At 57.3% G+C, this 18084-nt stretch overlaps 1 protein-coding gene across 1 annotated transcript in view; it reads left to right on the top strand.

The window, feature by feature from the left end:
- Positions 1-1927: 1927 nt before the first annotated feature.
- WWP2 (WW domain containing E3 ubiquitin protein ligase 2) overlaps positions 1928-18084 on the top strand; it is a gene marked incomplete at its 3' end in the record, with an annotated part of 28682 nt that continues 12525 nt past the window's right edge. The window contains exons 1-7 of the mRNA XM_079541630.1: positions 1928-2003; positions 2630-2777; positions 3069-3187; positions 8899-9180; positions 9760-9856; positions 13803-13942; positions 16038-16242. Of these exons, the coding sequence (XP_079397756.1) occupies positions 1934-2003; positions 2630-2777; positions 3069-3187; positions 8899-9180; positions 9760-9856; positions 13803-13942; positions 16038-16242 (1061 nt within the window). The 5' untranslated portion in view covers positions 1928-1933. The remainder of the gene's footprint in view (positions 2004-2629; positions 2778-3068; positions 3188-8898; positions 9181-9759; positions 9857-13802; positions 13943-16037; positions 16243-18084) is intronic.

Raw genomic sequence — 18084 nt, 5'->3', positions numbered from 1 at the left:
TGTGCCGTGAGGTGAAGTGAGAATCAGAGGATGAGAAAGCGGGCAGAAGGGGGCAGGGTTCGTAGCCGCCACCAGCGAGGAGCCGCGCTAACGCGGCCGTGTTCCCGCCGTCCCGTGTCGGGCGGTGCTGGCGCTCCGCAGTGCGGGACGCTCGGTGACTGCGCTCGGCTGACTGGCGCTGCGGCTTTGTAGGTCGTGGCGGGAGAGCGCGAGGGCTGCGTGTGGTGAGGGTTTGGAATGAGTGCAGCGAACTATGAATCCCTGCCGGGTCAGCTTCCCCAGCAAAGCCTGGGGCGGTGTCTGTGTGGGATGGCTGCAGAGGGCTGAAATGGTGCCTGAAGTTGAGGAAGGATCAGGGATCCCCAGGTCCCGGCACGGCAGTTCTGGGGTGTGGGTCGCTGCCGGTGGCACAGGAAGTGCCCTGGGGAAGAGCTCACTGCTCCGTCCTGCACAGGGCTTGGTTGCGGGCTGTCTGCGTTCTGTGGGACTTGCTGATGTTTCTAATGAAGTGAGTGGTGATGTGGAACTGGGGGGGTCAACCAGCAATATCCTGGAGGGTGATCTGTTGAATTGGAGTTGGAATTCCCACCGGAGTTGGAATAGCTTGTAATAGCAAGGCAGTCTGTCTTGGATATGACCTCAGTCTGTAAGCTGGCTTCCAGCTGCCAGGGAGGATGGAGGGGCATCTTGCCAGGCCCCCACCTGGTCTCGTGTAGCCCAGCAGTAAGTTCCCAGCAAGGCTTTGTTAGGCTCCTAGGCTCAGCCTTGTGCCAGGCTGGTACCAGGAGGGGTGTGGGGAGCCTGTGTTGTGGGAGGGGTTAAAAAGGAGCTAGCAGAGGTTGAGACAGGGCCCCGTGAGAGCAGCGTGATACCATAGCTGACTGCTGGGGCCAGACTGAGCACCTCGTGCTCCTGCGTGATCCCTGACCCTGGGATTTTCCTTCATAGTCAGGCATTTCAGTAGAAAAACTGCTGCCTCTGCCATAGAATCACAAGATTGGAATCATCTAGACCAACCATCTCCTCAGCACCATTGCCACCACAAGCACTAAACCATATCGCACAGCACGTCATCCAGACGCCTCTTGAACACTGCCAGGGACGGCAGCTCCACCACCTCCCTGGGCAGCCATTGCAGTGCCTGACTCTCTGAGAGAAGTAGTTCTTCCTTCTGTCCAATCTAAACCTCCTCTGATACAACTTGCAGCCATTACCCCGTGTCCTGCTCATTGCCTGGGAGAAGAACCCAAATCCCTCTTCACCACAACCTCCCTTCAGGAGGTTGTAGAGTGCAATGAGGTCTCCCCTGAGCCTCCTCTTCTCCAGACTGAACAATCCCAGCTCCCTCAGCCTCTCCTCCTGGAGAAGAGAGGGGAGAGGGAAGTGCTGTGGTCGCTGTCAGTGATGCAGTGCCCCAGAGTGAGGAAGTGGTGAGTGCCTGGGAAGGTGCAGGCTGTGCTGGGGTCCAGCCCTGCGGTTGGAGCAGCTGTGGTTTCCCTGCCCACTGAGCTGCAGCTCTGCAGTGTCTTGGAATAGAGGGGACTGATCTTTTCCATGGTATTTTGGTGCCCAGCAGCCTGGTGAGCTATCCTTGAGGGACATGCAGCTTCGCTGTGCTGTGAGCAGACCCAGCTCATGATGCTGCTGTCTCATCCTTTCCAAGGGATGCTATGTGCCATGCCTTGCCCTCACCTGCAGGCTTTAGTGCTCGGTTGTGCTGGAGGCTGCTCTGTCCCTATGGCCAGGAACAGCAGCGGCCTTGGGGTCGGGGTGAGGTGGAGTTGCTCACAAGACTGCCTGCAGGCTGCTGCCCCGAGTGGCTGCGTGCTCTTTGTGCTGTGTGGAGTGCTGGACACAGTATATTTTTGGGCCCCAGCTCAGCCTTGGTGCTGAGTCCCCATCTCTCTCTCCCTTCCAGGCCAGGGGTGATGACATGGCCTCTGCGAGCTCCAGCAGGGCCAGGGCAGGGCCACCCTGCGAGAAGTCCCAGCTGTCTGTGAAAGGTGAGTCCTGTGCAGGGCTGGGAGCTGAGCTGTGGATGCACCGAGGTAGGAGACCTTGGGGTACCTTGGTGGGAAGGGGCCGTGTTCCAGGCTCCGTGGTGCATGCAGTCTTTACCAGGCCTTCGTGCTGGAGGCCTCTGGAAGCAGAGCGCTGCCTGTGGGGGGCTCTGCGTCCTCCGCTGGGATGTGGCTCCATAGCGCTGTCACGGCGGTGTTTGTGCTGCAGTGGCCACGAGATGGCTCCAGATGCCGGGAGCTGTGGTCCCAGCACTGTCTGCAGCCCTCTGGTCCAGGCACAGCTATCTAGAGCGTAGCAGTTCTCCCCAGCCAACTGCCTCCTTCCCTTGGCTCCTGCAGATCCCCTGTGTCCCTGGCTTGTCATAGAGCACAGGTTTTCTCATCAGGCTCCTGGGCTGGGAGCAGCTGAGCAGGGATGGTAGGTGTCTGTGGGGTGAAATGGGAGTGGATGAAGCATGACCAGGGCCGTCTTGGCCCAATGCTGTCCCCTCCCCAGAGCATCAGTGGCAGAGATGGGTGTGCACATGTGAGGCAGTGTCCTCGGGCTGGGGCAGGGGCTGTGGCTGTGGCTGTGGGGCTGCTGCTTGACCCCTGCCTGTCCCACTCAGTGGTGTCCGTGAAGCCCAAGGCCCACAGCCGACAGTCACGGATGAACTGCTACGTGGAGGTGGCGGGCGATGGGCTGCCCAGCGAGACCAAGAAGACGGGAAAGCAGATGGGGAGCTCTGAGCTGCTGTGGAATGAGATCCTCATCTTGTAAGTCCCTCTAACCCTGTGCCGTGGGCTGGGGCTGTCCCCTGCTCCCACACCTTGCCCTTAGTGGGGATTCATGCAGCTCCATCAGCTAGGGCTGTTTGGATGTCAGAGGGCTTTGCCCCTGCTGAGGATGCTGTGAGTGTCACCAGGAAGGGGATACAGTCTCCTGTCACCCTGCAGCTTTCCCTCATCCCTTCTGCTCCTTGGCTTGGCAGGCCTGGCACTACCTGCTCCCGAGCAGAGAGAAGGGACGAGGCCATGGTGATGGCCCCTCTCCTGTTCTCTCTCTAGGAATGTCACGGCTCAGAGTCACCTGGACCTGAAGGTGTGGAGCTGCCATACGTTGAGGAACGAGCTGCTGGGCACCGCCTCCGTCAGCCTATGGAACCTGCTCAAGAGTGGTGGGAAATGTATGTCTGTCTGTATGGCCTGGCCAGAGCTGCTGTGGGTCCCTTGGCCTCTGTGCGGAGTCTGTGTCCCTGCTGAGGGCCGGGGTCTCCCCGCACCACAGGAGTGGCCCCAGCAGGGAACAAGGCACTGTTGTGTGCTGGGTGACAGCAGCCAGATTTGCGTTAGCCGGGGTGCCAGAGCTGTGTGGAAACACAAACCCTCAGCTATTTGCTGCTATTTGCTGCCATTTGTGGTCACTGGAGTGTGGCTGTGGCAGCAGCTTCTGCATAAAGACACCCATTCAAGGCTCAGCCATGGAAGCTGCTGCGCGGGGCTGGAAAAGGCTTACTCTGTCTTTTCCAAGCAAAGCTCTGCTTCTCACAGAATACAGAGCTGGTATGGGGAGGGGGGGAGAGAGGGGCCTCTGCCCAGTGGGGAATGGGGTGTGCTTGGCCTCTGCCAGGCCTACATGCGGCTGTTCCTTGGCACTGCTACTGCGGGTGGCAAAGTCCCAGCAGTGTCCCCACAGTGCTCCTTGGGGCAGGCTTGCCCTGTGCCCCTGGGGCCTTGGCATCGCTGCATCCTTGCTGGGCACACGTGGGGAGCTTGTTTGCTGCAGTCGTGCTGTAAAGCCCGTGAGGACCTGGCTGGTGCCTGGAGGCACAGGGCTGGGCTGCTGGAGCTGCCTGTGCTGGGGGCTCAGCCCCGTGGTGCTCCCTCCTACTTTCTCCCAGAGTCGTGCCACTGCTCCCGCCCTACCTGCCCACTCCTGTGGCAGGGCACAATCAGCCCTTTCATTAGTGGGTGTCCCAGGGGGCTGTGTGGAAATTGAATGGAAAAGGCAACTGGCTGTTCTAGTTCATTCGTTAACGTGCGGCAGAAAAAATGTGTCAGATTTTTCCTTGACACCGTGGGCCAGGAGGGAGGACTCTTAAAGCTGCAGAGTGCTGCTTTGCTGGGAAGGTGCTGCCACAGGGTGGACACTCCTGCATGCTGCCTCTCTCACCAAGTCTGGGCCCTGCTCCTTGTTGCTCAGCTTTTGTGGCTCTGCTCCAGCTCTGTGTGGGCCTCAGGCTGCTGCTGCTCCTCTGGAGGGAAGGCTGCATCGCAGGGACCCTGCCCTGGTCCTGGTGTGCTCTATGGCCTGGCTGCTGGCTCCTGCCTTGCCTGCTGAGGAGATGAAGCCGTTTCCAGAGTGTAGCATTGTGGTGACCAGGGAGTTGGCCAGGTCGCACAAGTAAACTGGGATTAAACCCTCCTGAGCTGGACAAGGGATGCCTTAATCCAGCCTAAGTCCCCCTGCTGAGGGAGACACTGTATTGAGTGCTGTCTGCTTCTTGGAAGCCCCCAAGCTCATTCTTTGCTCCTGGGAGATGCTGAGCAGGGACGTGTCCTCCCCAGGGCAGCTCTTGGCTGGCAGCTTGCTGCTGTCTGACCTTTTTTTGTTGTTGTTAGTTTTGGTTTTTCTTCGCTATGGTTTTAGTGAGGTTTTCTGTAAGTTACCGCTGTGTGAGCATAATTGCAATCTTTTGTTTGTATTCCTGTAGCTTTACTTGGTGTGGAAGGATTGTTCTCGTGGCTCAGCTTTTGGGCAGATGGGTGTTTTCCAGCAGGGGTGGTGTTCTCATCTCCAGTGACGTTCGTGGCAGTGTCTGCAGGGCTCGTACTGCCAGGAGCAGCCGTGGCTCCCTCTGTTCTCGCTGTCGAACCTTCTGCCAAGCACGCGTCACTCCAGGTGGAACAGCCTCAGCTCTGAGGCCTGCAGCCTGGAAAAAGAGCTCTGCAGTGAGGCTGGGTGATGGGGAGAGCCTACGGGGAGCTGGACCCAGGCTGTTCCACCAGGATGTGGCCGGTGCTGGGGCTCAGGGGAGAGCATGCTCCTGTCTTCGGCTGGGATTAAGGACAGAAAACAAGGCACAGCCTCCTGCGCTCGGTGGCACAGCCCTGCCTTGGGCCCCCCAGCAGTAACGCTGTTCCCAGGTGCCAGCAGCTCCTTGGTGTGGCTGGAGCAGTGTCCCTGGGCGGCCCCCGACGCGGTCTGGGTGGAAGCTGATCTTGGTGCTGCTGTTTGCTGGTCCCTGGCAGCCGAGTGGTGAATGTCTGTGCAGGCTTTGGAGGGACACCAGTAAGCTGGGCTGCAGCTCATGGATGAAAGTGCTTGCTTTTATTGCTTACTGCTCGGGTTGCAAGTTACATCAACAGGCTCCTGTTTCTCAAGTGGCACCATATGCCAGGACTTGACAGATCCTGCAGAGCCCTTTCTTTCCATTCTTCTGCACCTCTGGCCAAACCCCCAACCTCTGGAAAGCTGCAGCTGACCCCACTGCTTGAATATGCTGCCACAGGAATTCTGCGTGGCCAGAAAGCAAAGGCTCTTTCACCAAGGAGTGGTGAATGCAGGCAGTCAGATGGGCTGCAGTGAATGCTTAATGCACTGTCTCTGCTGGGGTGGTGGTCCTGGTCAGAGAAAAGGAGGGGAAAAGAGGTCTGAGGTCCTCCTGGTTGTGCTGCGTGGCAGTGGAGTGGGCACAGTTGTCAGTGATTCTTGGGCATCTGAGGCTGTGTCAGCAGCAAGGACTAATCTTCCACTGCCTGGGAAGACTGGTTTTCCTATAGGACTAAAGATGATCACTTCTCCTAAACTCTGCTTCCTCCCTGCTCTGTGGGATAGCTGGAGAATGTCCTGCTCCCCTCAGGTTCCTCCCAGAGGACCATGGCTGCAGGGACCCTGCGTGTGCCATGGGATGGTGGTGTTGCTGCCCTGCGCTAACTGGGGGCACGTAGATTGCTGAGTAGAGTGCGTGGCAGTGGCTGTTGGGTCAGCCTGGAGGAGCTGCTTATCTTTGTGTCAGTGGCTCTGTGTGGGGCTTTTTTCAGGTGGTGGAGGGTGCAGCTTTGGTCACGTGGAACTGTTTGAGGGAAAACTGGGATTCGCATGCAGAGGAATGGTGCGAAGAGGGCTGTAGGAGGTGAGAGGTGAGCAAACTTTTTTGTCTGCCTGTGGGAGAAAGGAGCCGTCCCTGTGAGGTGAGAGGCAGCGGGTCCCCTTTCCTCAGTGCTTGTGCAGCTCAGGCAGCTCCCGGGGTGCCGGGGGGCTCGGGCTCAGCCCGGAGTTGTGCTTGCTGCTACCAGGGTGGAACTGTAAATCCGCTTAATGGGTTGGGAGGGAATTCCAGCTCGCCGCCACTAAATGGCAGCTCTGATGCCGCACGCAGGGCACTGGAAGTAGCTGAACTGAGACCTCATTCAGGACCAAATCACCCCCGACCCCCTCCCAAAATAATAATAATCCCTCTGACATTCTGGCAGCCGGTAGGACACAGGCAGCCTTTGTGCTTGGCCGTTCAGGGGACCCTCTGTTGGTGCAGCAGCAATGTCCCTTTGTGCGTCCCGCGTGCTGGACGGGGACAGTGAATGGAAGGTTCTGCTGGTGTTTATTTTCTTTAAAAAAGCTGAAGGGGGTGGAGAGGGGGAGAAGGCGGCCGGCTGGGAGGTTCGTGTTCACATCCTCTACTCGGAGACACCTCGTCTTTGCTCCCGTGCTGCCGTCCCCCCGGGCCGGGCGCTGCACAATGAGGGTCTGTGCGGCTGCGGCTGCGGGGCGCTCGCAGGAGGGGCGCAGGAGACCCCCGGTGTGTGCGGGCGTGACTTCCGCACGGCTCGGGGGAAGGGCACGTTCCTATGGCTCGGAGCAGGCAGGGAGAAACAGGATCTGGATTTGTTCTGCTTTCTGGCTGTGCTCGGTACCAGGCTGGCTCTCGGTCTTCTGTCTCATGTTCTTAGAAGGATCCGTGAGATCCGTTCCCCTTGCAGATTTGGAGAATAACACCTTTATGCCGATGGCTGAGACCGGGCTTAACCAAGAGCCCTATGTGATGGCAGGTGGGAAACAAGCAGCAGCATCAGCTCTGACCGACATCCATGCCATGCCCTGAGGTGAGGGCCCTGGGCACTGAGGGCGTCTGCCTCCTTGGGACTAGAATCCGTGATGCTCACGAACGACCTGTCTTGCAACCCTCTGTTCACAAGTCCCAGGCACCAGGTTTGGGGTTGGATGTCAGACACCCAGCATGGCACAGCAGGTGCGCACAACAGGTTCCAGGGAGCTCCACGCTCGCTTGTCTCCAGGCCTTGCATCCGGGCAGGGCAGTGGAGAGAGTTCCTGTCTCTGACCAGTGCCCCCGCAGTGCAGTGACTCCTCCTCTGCCTGCTTGTGTCCCTTCCTGGCTGTGTGTGGCTGATGGGTTCTGGGGACTTGGGCTTGGGGAGCGTTTCCAGCCCTGAGCACTACATTGTGCTGACTGGGCTGCGGGTGCAGTGTGGAGATACTTCCTGCAGCCCCTGCCAGGCCCTCGCCCTGAGCTGGGGACAGGACAAGGGGTCTGTGGGGAACATGCTCCCTTCCTGCTCCCATGGGTGGGTACTGCATCTCATCCTCACGGCGAGACAGGGTGAAGCAGGTTGCTTAAAAATGGTGCCGTTGTGTCATGAGCAATCCGTGTATAATAAAAATATTATTTGAGCAATGAGTCAGGAAGTGTCTGGGCTGGCGTCCCGCACTGGGGCAGCCAAATTTTTCTGGCCCTGTGTGGCGGAGCTGGGTGTTTTGGTCCTACTGGCTCAATTGGGGCACGGCCGCACTTGTGTGAGTTGTGGTACTGATGGTCCCATTGTGCTTCTGTTTCGGGGGGAACATGGAAGGCGTGCAGGCAGCCTCTGTGCTGTTCTCTACCAGCCTGGGAGCTGGTGGCTCCCCCAGTGGCACTGGGGATGTGGTTCACTGCTGTCTGGACGGCCCCTGGAGAGCTGGGCGTGCAGCATGTGCCCACCCTGGGACAAGGAGCAGTCAGTGATTTGGGGCAGGCTCTGCTTCTTGTTGCAGCTGTGGAGCCCCTGCTTCGGGCATGGTACCTGTGGCTCATCTGCTGCCTTCTCTGTGGCTGCAGCCATGACAGGCAGTGCCCCAGGTGGATTACTTGTGGGTGAAGAGACAGCAGCTGGTAAAAGTCTTGCTGAGCACTGGGAGCCAGGCTGGCTCACGATGGAGTGGAGCTGGCAGCTGCCTCCTGGCCTGAGGTGGTGCAGAGGTGGCCCAGTGCTGTGGCTGAGCATTTCTGTATGTCATGGGGCAGCTCTGGGCTCAGTAGAACAGATACATGGGGATGTGGATAGAGTGATGGTCCTAGGATTTTCTTTTGCTGCTTTTCTAGGTGGGAAGAAGAGTAACCCAAGTCTGAAGAATGCTCCTGCTCCTCCACAGCAGAGCAGGACTTCAGGCATCTCAGCACGTAGTTGCTGATCCACTCTGTGCCGCAGGCATCTGATGGCTGTGCTGGCATGGATCTCTTCCTGCCTTGTACATGAATCCAGCCCCGTCTCTCTCTACAGCCTCAGATCTGAGTCTGTGAGCTGTTGTGGTCTGGGTTGTCACAGCCATGTCCCCATGTGAGGGGACGGAGGGGCCTGGCCTTGCCCCCAGTGGCTGGAGATTGGTGAGGGGAGGAAGGGGGGCTTCCTTAGGAGCAGGCTGTAAGACTGACAGTCTTTCATGGGCACTGTGGGGTGCCTGTAGGTGTGGGGCTGGTGCTTGGAGGGACAGCTGACCCTGGGGGTCCTTTGGGGTCATGGGGAGCTTGGTCCTGCAGGGGACTGGGACATGATGTCTTCATCGTGGTCAGGTCCCAGGTGATGACCGGTGGTCTCTTTCTCTATGTCTCCTCGTCTCCCCCAGTGGAGAACAGGCAGCTGACCCTGAACCTGCAGACGGAGAACAAAGGCAGCGTTGTCTCCGGTGGAGAGCTGACGATTTTCCTGGATGGGCCGGCTGTTGATCTGGGAAGCCTGCCGAATGGCAGTGCTGTGACAGAGGGTGAGTGCTGCCCGGCTCCGCGTGCATGCAGCGGCTCTGTGCACGAGGTGGTGAGCAGCGGCGGGGAGAGGAGCGGGGCTGACAGCACGGCCCCCAGCACCCCTGAGCAAACATCTGAGTGCCGACAGCCACCTGCTCCCCCAGGTAAGGCCTCGGCCTTGCTCCAGGCTCCTGTGGGAGCTGATGTGTGGTGGGACACAGGAACAGGAGTGTCGATGGCATCGTGCCTGCCTCCTCTCAATGTTCAAGCAGTCCAGCCCCTTCCATAGCTTTCCCATGTTGGGCTGTGCAAACACATTCTCTATTTGGTGAACCACTCAAAAAAGGGTTCTGCGTGGGGAGGGAGCATGTGCAGGGGCATGGACAGATGTCTGACTGCTCGAGGCTGCCTAGGGAGTAAGCAGAGCCTGTGCTGGGAAGTGCACTGCTTTGCATTCTCTCTGTTCCTTCTCTGCCTTGCTGGGTCATCCAGGTCCTAAAACCTGGGGCCCTGATGATGCTGACAGAGCCCACAGTCATACTTAGAGCTGTGGGTTCCAGTGGGATGGGCAGAACCACAGCCCAGGCTAGCAGAAGGGAGCAGAACTCCTGATGGATGGGGTCAAGGTGGATAGGGGGGAGAGAGCGGTTGTGCTTTTAGGTCTCCTTTATGGCAGGAAAGAATGAAGGTAGAACTAATCAGTGCTATAGTTGTTTTCTTTACTCACTTCTTCACCCATCCAGGGTCCCAGGTGCCTGGACGGGACCCCGGCAGCATGGCTGCAGCCACGGAGAGCAGACATCAGTCTGCCACCACAAACTGCTTTGGGAGCAGATCAAGGTAAGAGCAGCACCTGCCAGTCCATCACTGGGCAGTTACTGAACCTCTGGGGGCACTCGAGCAGTGTCCTTGTTGCTCAAGGACACGGCAACTCCTCCAAATCTCCCAGCAAAGCAGCACACAGGAGACTTGGGGCAGGGCTGGGTGCAGACAGCAGAGTTGGGCACAGTGGCCATGCAGCTGGAGTGCAGATGGCCGGTGTCTCCCTAGATATTTGTTTCTTAAGGCATATCAGGCAGTTTTCTGTGATTGCCTAGGCAGTTTCTCCCAGCTGCTCTGCTGGCAGGCATGGGAATGGTGCATCAGGGTGTGCGGGGAGGACTGGCACTCAGAGCAAGGAGCCTGGTCCTGGCAATGGGGCTCTCACTGAGTGGCTGCTCAGTGGTGGGTGCTGCACCTCTGCCTGCAGCATGGCCCTGGGCCAGACTGGGAGGCACCATATCCATAGTGGTGGTCACAGGAGAATGCTTCAGAAGGTCCAGGGAGAGCAAGAGAAGCAAAGCAAGCCTAGCTATAGGGAAATAACAGCTACTTCCAAAGGAAATGAGATGCTTGGGCAGCAGCCACCCTGCCTGGCACAGTGCCTGTCCCTGCCTTCTTGCTGGAATGGAGTGGCGCAGAGCTGCTCCTTTTTGGAGCTGTGGTTATTGAGGGACGTGTCACACTGTCAACATGGAGTTGAATTTAATGCCTATTTATATTTCTACGGGTGTGGCAGTGGCCCAGCAGCCCATACAGATATTCTGGCTAAAGCGTGCCTGTAGTGATGAGCCTGCAGCCTGCACAGTAAGGGGCTCCGTGTGTCCTGCAGGCTTCAGGTGCAGGAGCATGGTAAGGAGCTCTGTGCTTGGAGCTCCTCTGCTCCTCTTTATCTACCAGGCGCATACAAGAGACGAGTGAAGGAGAGAAATGCTTTTTAGCTGTAAAAAGTGATCCCATTCTTCGTACAGCGCTTGTTTGGGGTAGGGGAGTGGTGACGCATCGCTGACTGCAGTTTGTGCCCTGTTGCTCTCCTCTTGGTTTCCGCTGTCTGGGTATTAACGCCATCTCAGAGATGAGATGGATCTCTGTCCTAGCAAAAGCTGCTCTTTGCAGCAGTTCTCAGCCGGTGCTGGAGAGCCTGGAACAGAAGAACTGGTTGGGATGCTCAACCTGGAGACTGGGTGCTTCACATTCCCCATTGCTTTCCGCCTGTGAGTAGTGAATAGTTTCTGCTCTTGGTGTCCTGAGCTCTGAGCATGCAAGATGAGTGCGCTAAGTCCTGGCTGGTGCTTCTGAAAGGACCTCCGGAGACCTTCCAGCTGTGGCAGCCTGAAGTTGTTACATATCACGGCATGGGAAACGTTATCACTTGTTTTTGCTTCATTCTGGGCTCATCTGAATGTAGGTTGTTCTGAACAATTCGACATTTTAGTGTAGCACTGCTGTATGGGGCAAAGCATGGCTGTGTGTACCCGGCACAGTCAGCTGCCTTCCCCAGGTCCTTTGCACGTGAGAATGCTGTTTGATGTTAACTCTGTTTATATGCAGAGCAGTGTTTATTTTCATGGGCTTGGTGATGGATGCTGGCAAACTTGCTCGCAGTCAGGATGGAAAGAAAAGTTTCATTCTTTGCTCCTCAACTATTTCTACACTGTCCCCCCAAGGGAAACTGCTTGCTCAGGGCTTCTCTTTTTTCTTCTGAGCAAATGTCATCTTGGGGTTTGCTGCTAATCTTGGTGACGGGGTGTGAAATTCCACAGCCCTCTGCATGAAGAGAAAACAGCCCAGAGGCCCCCAGCTGAGGTTTGGTGCTGTGGGTGCCTAGAGGGTTGCCACAATCTCCATTTGTTTTGTGGGGGCCTAAGAGGCCCCTCCTGACAGCATGGAATGGAGTAGTCTGCTCCGGGTTTGGGCTGGTGGGCTGAGCTCTGTTGGGTTCTGCCCCCTGACTTTGCTGTCACCTGCTGCAAACAGTGCAGACCCCAGTTATTCCTACGGTGCGCTGCTGTGTTAACTTTTACTACCTAATCACATCCAAAGCCTACAGCTTAGCTGGTGATGGGCATGAGTAGCCCTGAGGACAAGCAGCACCTCTGGCTCCATGAGCCCAATCCCCCTGTGAGGGCCCAATTCTTTGGCTGATCCACAAAGCACGGTGCTGGGTAATGAGGATAAACTGGGCTGGGCTCACACTGATTTGGGGTTTCAGAACCAGGCACCAGTGCTGCTGGTTGGTGTGGGGTGACAGGTGCTCCTCCAGGTGCTGGTACCTGTTCTGTCCCCATTCCCAGCACCATGCGTGACATGGGATGTGGTGGGGAGAAGGCAGCCATCTCTCTCAGGGACAGGGAGAATTCCTCTCCAGCTGCCGTTTGCCAGATTGCATCCTGAATGAGGATGCCTGGCACTTCAGTGGCTCCTGGCATCTTGTGCTTGAGTCATGGGGATGGAATCCATTCCAGCATTTCACACCTGGGCTGGAGGTGAGCGTGGGTGATGTGCCTTGCTCTGTGTGCCCTGCATCAGCCTGTGCAGAAGGGCTGTGCCTTGATGGCTGACACCACTGCCCTTTTTGGCTGCATCTGTTCCCTCTGTCGTGGCCTGGGGTGGGTGATGGAAGGGGATGGTGAGGCTTATGCTCACCACCAGGGCAAGGGGCTGTCCCTGCCTGCTCCTTCCCAGCGGCACTGCTGCCTGTTCCCATCTGCATGCTGCTGTTTTTTCCCCCATTCCTATTTTAAGAGTTTGTTCCCAGTCTAGCCTCCGTCACGTGGCCTCACTGGGTTTGTTTCCATGCATCTATTAAAAGACAATGCCCAGATGGGAGCGCTCGTAGGAGGGCTGGGCTGGGCGGCCCGTGGGCTAATTCAGGCCTGATAACCCTGTGTGGCCAGCTGGCAGCAGGGAAACATCCTGTTTTGGTTGCTAAAAACTGCGGGCAGCGCTTAGCTCATCTGCAGCAAGAAGGGTGAGGACAGGATTCATCCATCCATTGCTTCAACTAAGGATGGGCACAGAGATCTGGGTCCTGCAGCCCGGCTGGCTCTGAGCTGCTTTCTGCTTTCCCGTGTCTCTTCCCAGCCCCAGCCCTTCCTCTGCCTGGCGTTGCTGCAAGCTGCTCCCTGAGGAGCATGGGGAGGATCCAAGGGCTTGCTGGAGCTGGCGTGGGTGGCATGAGCGATGCTGTGCCCTGCCCTTGCCAAGCTGCTGTCCCCTCCCAGCTCGGCCTGGCCCTGGGAAGTGGGGACAGTCTGCAGGTTTTGCCCTTTTAAGGGGAGAAGTTGGCTGGAACAAAGCAAGCCCTAATTCCCGCGTCCTGGTGCGGTGGCTGTGAGCGCTGCACTGCGCTGGGCAGGAGTGGCCCCACTCTGCCTGCACTCCCCAGGCCTTGAGGTGGGAAGAAGGCTCTTCCCAGTGGTGCAGAGCTCTCACTGCCCCACATTACAGAGTGAACACCGAGGGGTCTGTCAGAGTGTTCCCTCGGTCAGCGGTTCTCTCACCTTGGTGTTTGTGCATGATGAGGTGCCCCGCTGCTGGATGTTCCCCTTTCCCTCACTGAGCATCCCTGTGAGAAGTTGGGCTCTGGCTGCAGTTGTTTCAGTGCTGCCTTTTCCCAGCTGTTCCTTCCTGGCACCATAGGCAGAAGCTTTCAGCATCCCCACCTGTCTCTGCGTGGGGCTCGTGGCTGCTGTGAGCGTTTCCTTGGGGGTCTCCTGGAGCAGAAAGCAACAGGGTGTGATCGTCCCTGGGCACACAAGCAGTTGTCTCCTGTGGGCTCTGACGTGGGGGGTGGGATGCCAGGACCCGTGTGTAGGTTCAGAGAGCTGAGGTTTGGGGCAGGTATGTGCTGCTGTATCCCAGCAGGCAGATAGACGTCTGTGCCTGGGGAGCAGCAGCACGGAGTCGGGGCAGGCAGCTCTCTTCAGGCCCAGCTGCGCCTCACCTCCTGTTTCTTCCCCTGCAGGACGCACCGCCTCGCCGCTGGGGCCTCCAGGCAGGGTGCGGGCAGCGGGGAGCAAAGTCCTAACGCACGGAGCCGGCACCGGCAGCCACCCAAGAGCCCAACAGCCAGCAGCATGGCCAACGGCACCGCCAGCAGCACCGGTGAGCACGGCGGGGATCTGCTGCTGCGACAGGCGCGGGGTGGGCAGAGGTAGGGGTGAGGTCTGAGGGGAAAAGGAGTTTTCTACTGTGAGAAAGGGTCCTGTAGTGCTGAGGGATTCCTTCCCAAAAAAGAACTGTTGATTTCACTTTGATAAGCCGGGCAGCTCCTTAAGGCTCACTGGTGGGACCTGTTCTGTCTCTCTGTAATGATTTCTGTGGCTCTTCTCTGAGAGGGCACAAACCCACCCCCAGAGGGGCACTCAGTCTTATGCCAGCAATACCTTCGGGAAGAGTTTTCCTTTTCTTAGGCTTGTCTGCAAAGCCATGAATACCCCGTGGATCGGGGACTGGACCTGGTGAGTGTGTGACTATGAAGCCATAAGCAGCTCACCAGCTTTTCTTTGCTGGTGTGCTGGAGCTGCTCAGTAGTGCAGGAAGCCTGCAGCAGCCCAGTGACGTGATGGTAGGATGGTGTCTGGCACTGTGGGCTTAGCAAGGGTCCCATGTCCCACATCCTGGGGGAGTACATGGTGCGGTGCTGTAGGGTGGGAGGTGGCAGCAGGGTGACATCAGTACCACAGGTATTTCCTACTCCCCTGCACTGTTATTTTGCAGCCAGTTCTGTCCTTACTTTTGCTTTTGTCAGAGACCTGAAGGAAAAGCAGCATGCTTTGTTTTGGATAGAAGGAAACGTTTGGTTCAACCCAGGAGGACTTTTTTCCTTTTTTTTTTTTTTTTCATTACTTTGGAAAAGCCTGGAGCACTGTAATTTCCATTTTGCCAAAATCCATTTTGGGAGGGAAGTGAGGGTGCAGAGGGCTGCAGTGGGACACAGCAGTTCAACCTGCACTCCTGGCTTGCCCCAGTGCTGCTCAGTGCCGCTGCCTGCCCGCCCCATGCCCCACTGGGACGCACCCGCAGGCACGGCGCTGTTCCTGGGCTCTGCTCGCTTCGCAACGCGTTGTGCTGGCCCGGCCCCAGCCTTCCCAGTGACTTTATGGCTGTGCTGTCCTTGTTGCTGTTTATCTCTCAGCAGCGTGCCAGCTGGGGCGTTACACCTCGGGATGGGAGGTGCTGCCTGGGGGTGGTGCTGGATGCTGTGTCACGCTCAGCATGCCTCCAGAAGCCTTCCTCTTCCTCCCCGCTCGGTACATTCTGTTGATGTCAGTGCGTGCAGTTTGGGAGCAGACTGCTGCAAGAACTTGCCAGTTATGTTTGTAGCCCATAGCTGTAATTTCTTCTGAGAAGAAAAGGAAGTTACTGTGTGGCATGCGTTCTCCATGGCGTAGCTTAGCCCCAGCCCTACTCCTCCCTGAGTCCTTATCAGTGGACTTTGAATAATCTTTTCCCCTGTTCTGTCCAGGACTGAGATCAATGCAATTGCAGTGCAGTCACCTGAGTCAGGTTCCCTCAGAACATTGGCACAGTTTGCTTGAAGCTCCTCAATCCTCTTCCTCGTGCTTGTCAGCAGTAAACACCTGACTACTGTGCAGTGTTTATTACAAAACTTGGGCTTGCAGCTTTTTACATTTCTTAATTCTGATTTATGGAGCTCTATATGCATCCCTTTTTGTTTTATTTTTAATTCTTTAATTTCACTGTGGCTGTGGCAGAAGTTATCCTCTGCTGTGCTGTCAAGCTCTGTTTTTTTTTGCTAGCTGATAAATATTCATCAAGCAAATTTCCTTTCATCCTTTTGGTCTACGTTTTCCTCCTGATCAGTTTCCATTGCGGTTTTCCCTTGCTCAGTCCCTTCCTCTCTCCACAAACACAGTGGAACCAGCACCGCTCAGCTCCCAGCAGTGCCTGTTGTGGGGATGCTGTGAGGCTGCCCCTAAGCTCCTCATCTCTGGCCTCCATGTCAGGCCCGCAGCACACCTGCAGGCAGCAGAAGGGATGCTGAGCACAAATGCAGTTGTGTCTGCTTTTATCTCAAGAGGAAAGATGGAGGCAGGGGCTCTGTGGGACCTGGCCTGGCCTGGAACTGTGTGCTCCCTGTTGCCACCACCACTACCATGGCTGTGGGGCTGTCCCAGGGTGGTGGAAGAGCCAGTGCTGTTCTTGGTGCTAATATTTCTGCCCTCTGCCTTCCCAGTGAACGGCGATGTGGTGGGAGCTGCGGACATGGAAGAGGAAAGGCCAGCTGTGGGGACAGCCACGCTGGCTGCAGCGACATTGAGCACAGCTGAGGGCTCTGTTGCTGCATCCACCCTGCCTGGCTCCACAGAAGCTGAGGAGGCAGCACCCAGCACCCCGCAGGCACGGACAGCAGTGCAGGCTCAGGACTCTCTGCCCCCCGGGTAAGCAGCTCTGCCTCCTCCTGCTGGAGGCTCTTGTTCCCTAATGGGGCAGTGTGGCTGAGTGTCCTGGGGGTACTGGAGGAGGAAGGCACAGCCCTGGAGGCAGTGTGAGAGCTGCTGGGACACTGCTCTATGCTTCGAGAGGGGATGGGTGTTGGAAGCTGGGGCCATGCAGCAGGGCTCGGCAGCAATGACCTTCCTGCTCAGCAGAGCTCAGGGCATGGGAAGCCCTGCAAGGGGCTGTGAGGACAGCCTGGGAAGGGAGCCTAGAGCAGAGAGGGGGTGCTGCTGGGAGTGCAGAAGCATCCAAGAAGACCTGCTGTCTCTGTCTCGTTCTGCTGAATGGGGATCTGTGTCTTCCATCTCTGACACAGCTTGTCCTGTCCAGCCAGAGCTGGGTCTGTCTGTGTTGCTGGACTGCTCTCTCCTCCTTTGGGCCAGGACTCTGATCTGTATCCATTGTGGGGCCCTGGGGAAGTGAACAGTGAATCGCATCTCCACTGTAAGTGGCCTCCCAAGGCTGGTGCCTGGAGCAGCGACGTCCTCAGAGCTCCTGTAGCTGCTCAAGGGTTCAGTGGGAAGAAAACAGGATAGAGAGAGACTGTGGATCTACAGGGAGCTCCTGAAAGGGGGGCGTGGATATTAAAGAGTGGAATATGACAGAAATTGGCACTGTGGGGAGCTGGGAGGGATCCTCCCTCAGTTTGTAGGTCTGGTGCTACTGGATCCTGGACTCTTCTGGCATTACTGGGAGAGAGGGAGAGAGTCATCACTGGGAAGGTAAAACCCGGTCTTTTGCTGTGCCAGCCCTGTGGTGCTGTGGGAAGGCCTGGGACTGGGGTTCCTCTCTGGCTGCTTTGTGTCTTGCTGGGCGTTGGAAAGAAGTGGGACTGGGGCTGGGGCAAGCTGAGCCTCATCCTCCACCTTTGCTCTGGACTGCAAATGCAGAGCAGCACAGGGGGGTTGCAGTGCCTCGAATTCATGTGAAGGGAGCTGTTTATTTTCCTCTGGCTAAGCCGATGCCTGGAAGGTCAGGGCCTCGCTGATGTGTCAGTCACAGGTAATTAGGGTTAACGGCTCAGTGTGCCTTTATGCGGGGTGTGTGAGGGTTACTGTTCTCCAGCCTGAGCGCTTCCTGTTTCCAGGCAGCTGGAAAAGTCCAGGACTCTGAAAAAGGTCTTTATTCCAACCCATGCCCCTTCCTGTGCTTACTGGGCAAATGGGAGCTCTCCTCCCCACCTCTGCCTGCCTGAGGTGCAGAGATGTGGATACTCCTCCCCCGGGTGTAGAGAGGGGCCTTCATTTTCCCTCCCTACTTCTTACCACAGGATTTGTAGTGGGAGAGGAGAACAGCAGCATCTTGCATGCATTGCCTGAGCTGTAGTGGCTGCTCTGCTCAGGTGGGTTCTGAGTGTTGAGGTGCTCCCAGGTGAATCCAGAGTGGAGCACTGGATCTAGCCAGGCCATGAGCCCTGTGTGAGGGCAGCTGGAGGCTGCTGCCTCTGCTAAGCAGGGATTGCAGGAATGTCCATGGCTTTGAGAATGGTATAAGTGAGCTCTGGGGGATCTCTCCCAACATGAGGAAGCTGCCTCTGGGTGGCTCACTGCACTGGGGGATTGCTGTGATTCGTGGTTTGGGGCCCAGTATGGGATGAGGATGCAGCTGGCTTGCAGGAGACAGTGATGCCTCAGGCAGGAGGCATGTGGACCAAACCAGAGTGTTCTGGGACTGTGCAGTCCTCACCAGCCCTGGAGATCACTAGGTCCCTTGCAGAGCTGCTGGGAGCCATCGTGTCACTGTCCCTAAGAAGCCACCAGAAAGCTGCCTGTTCCCTGGGCTCC

This window comes from Tetrao urogallus, assembly GCF_951394365.1.
Source record: "Tetrao urogallus genome assembly, chromosome: 12".
Taxonomy (NCBI): domain Eukaryota; kingdom Metazoa; phylum Chordata; class Aves; order Galliformes; family Phasianidae; genus Tetrao; species Tetrao urogallus.
Note: the sequence above shows the minus strand (reverse complement) of the source record. Positions and strands in the feature narration are given on the sequence as shown.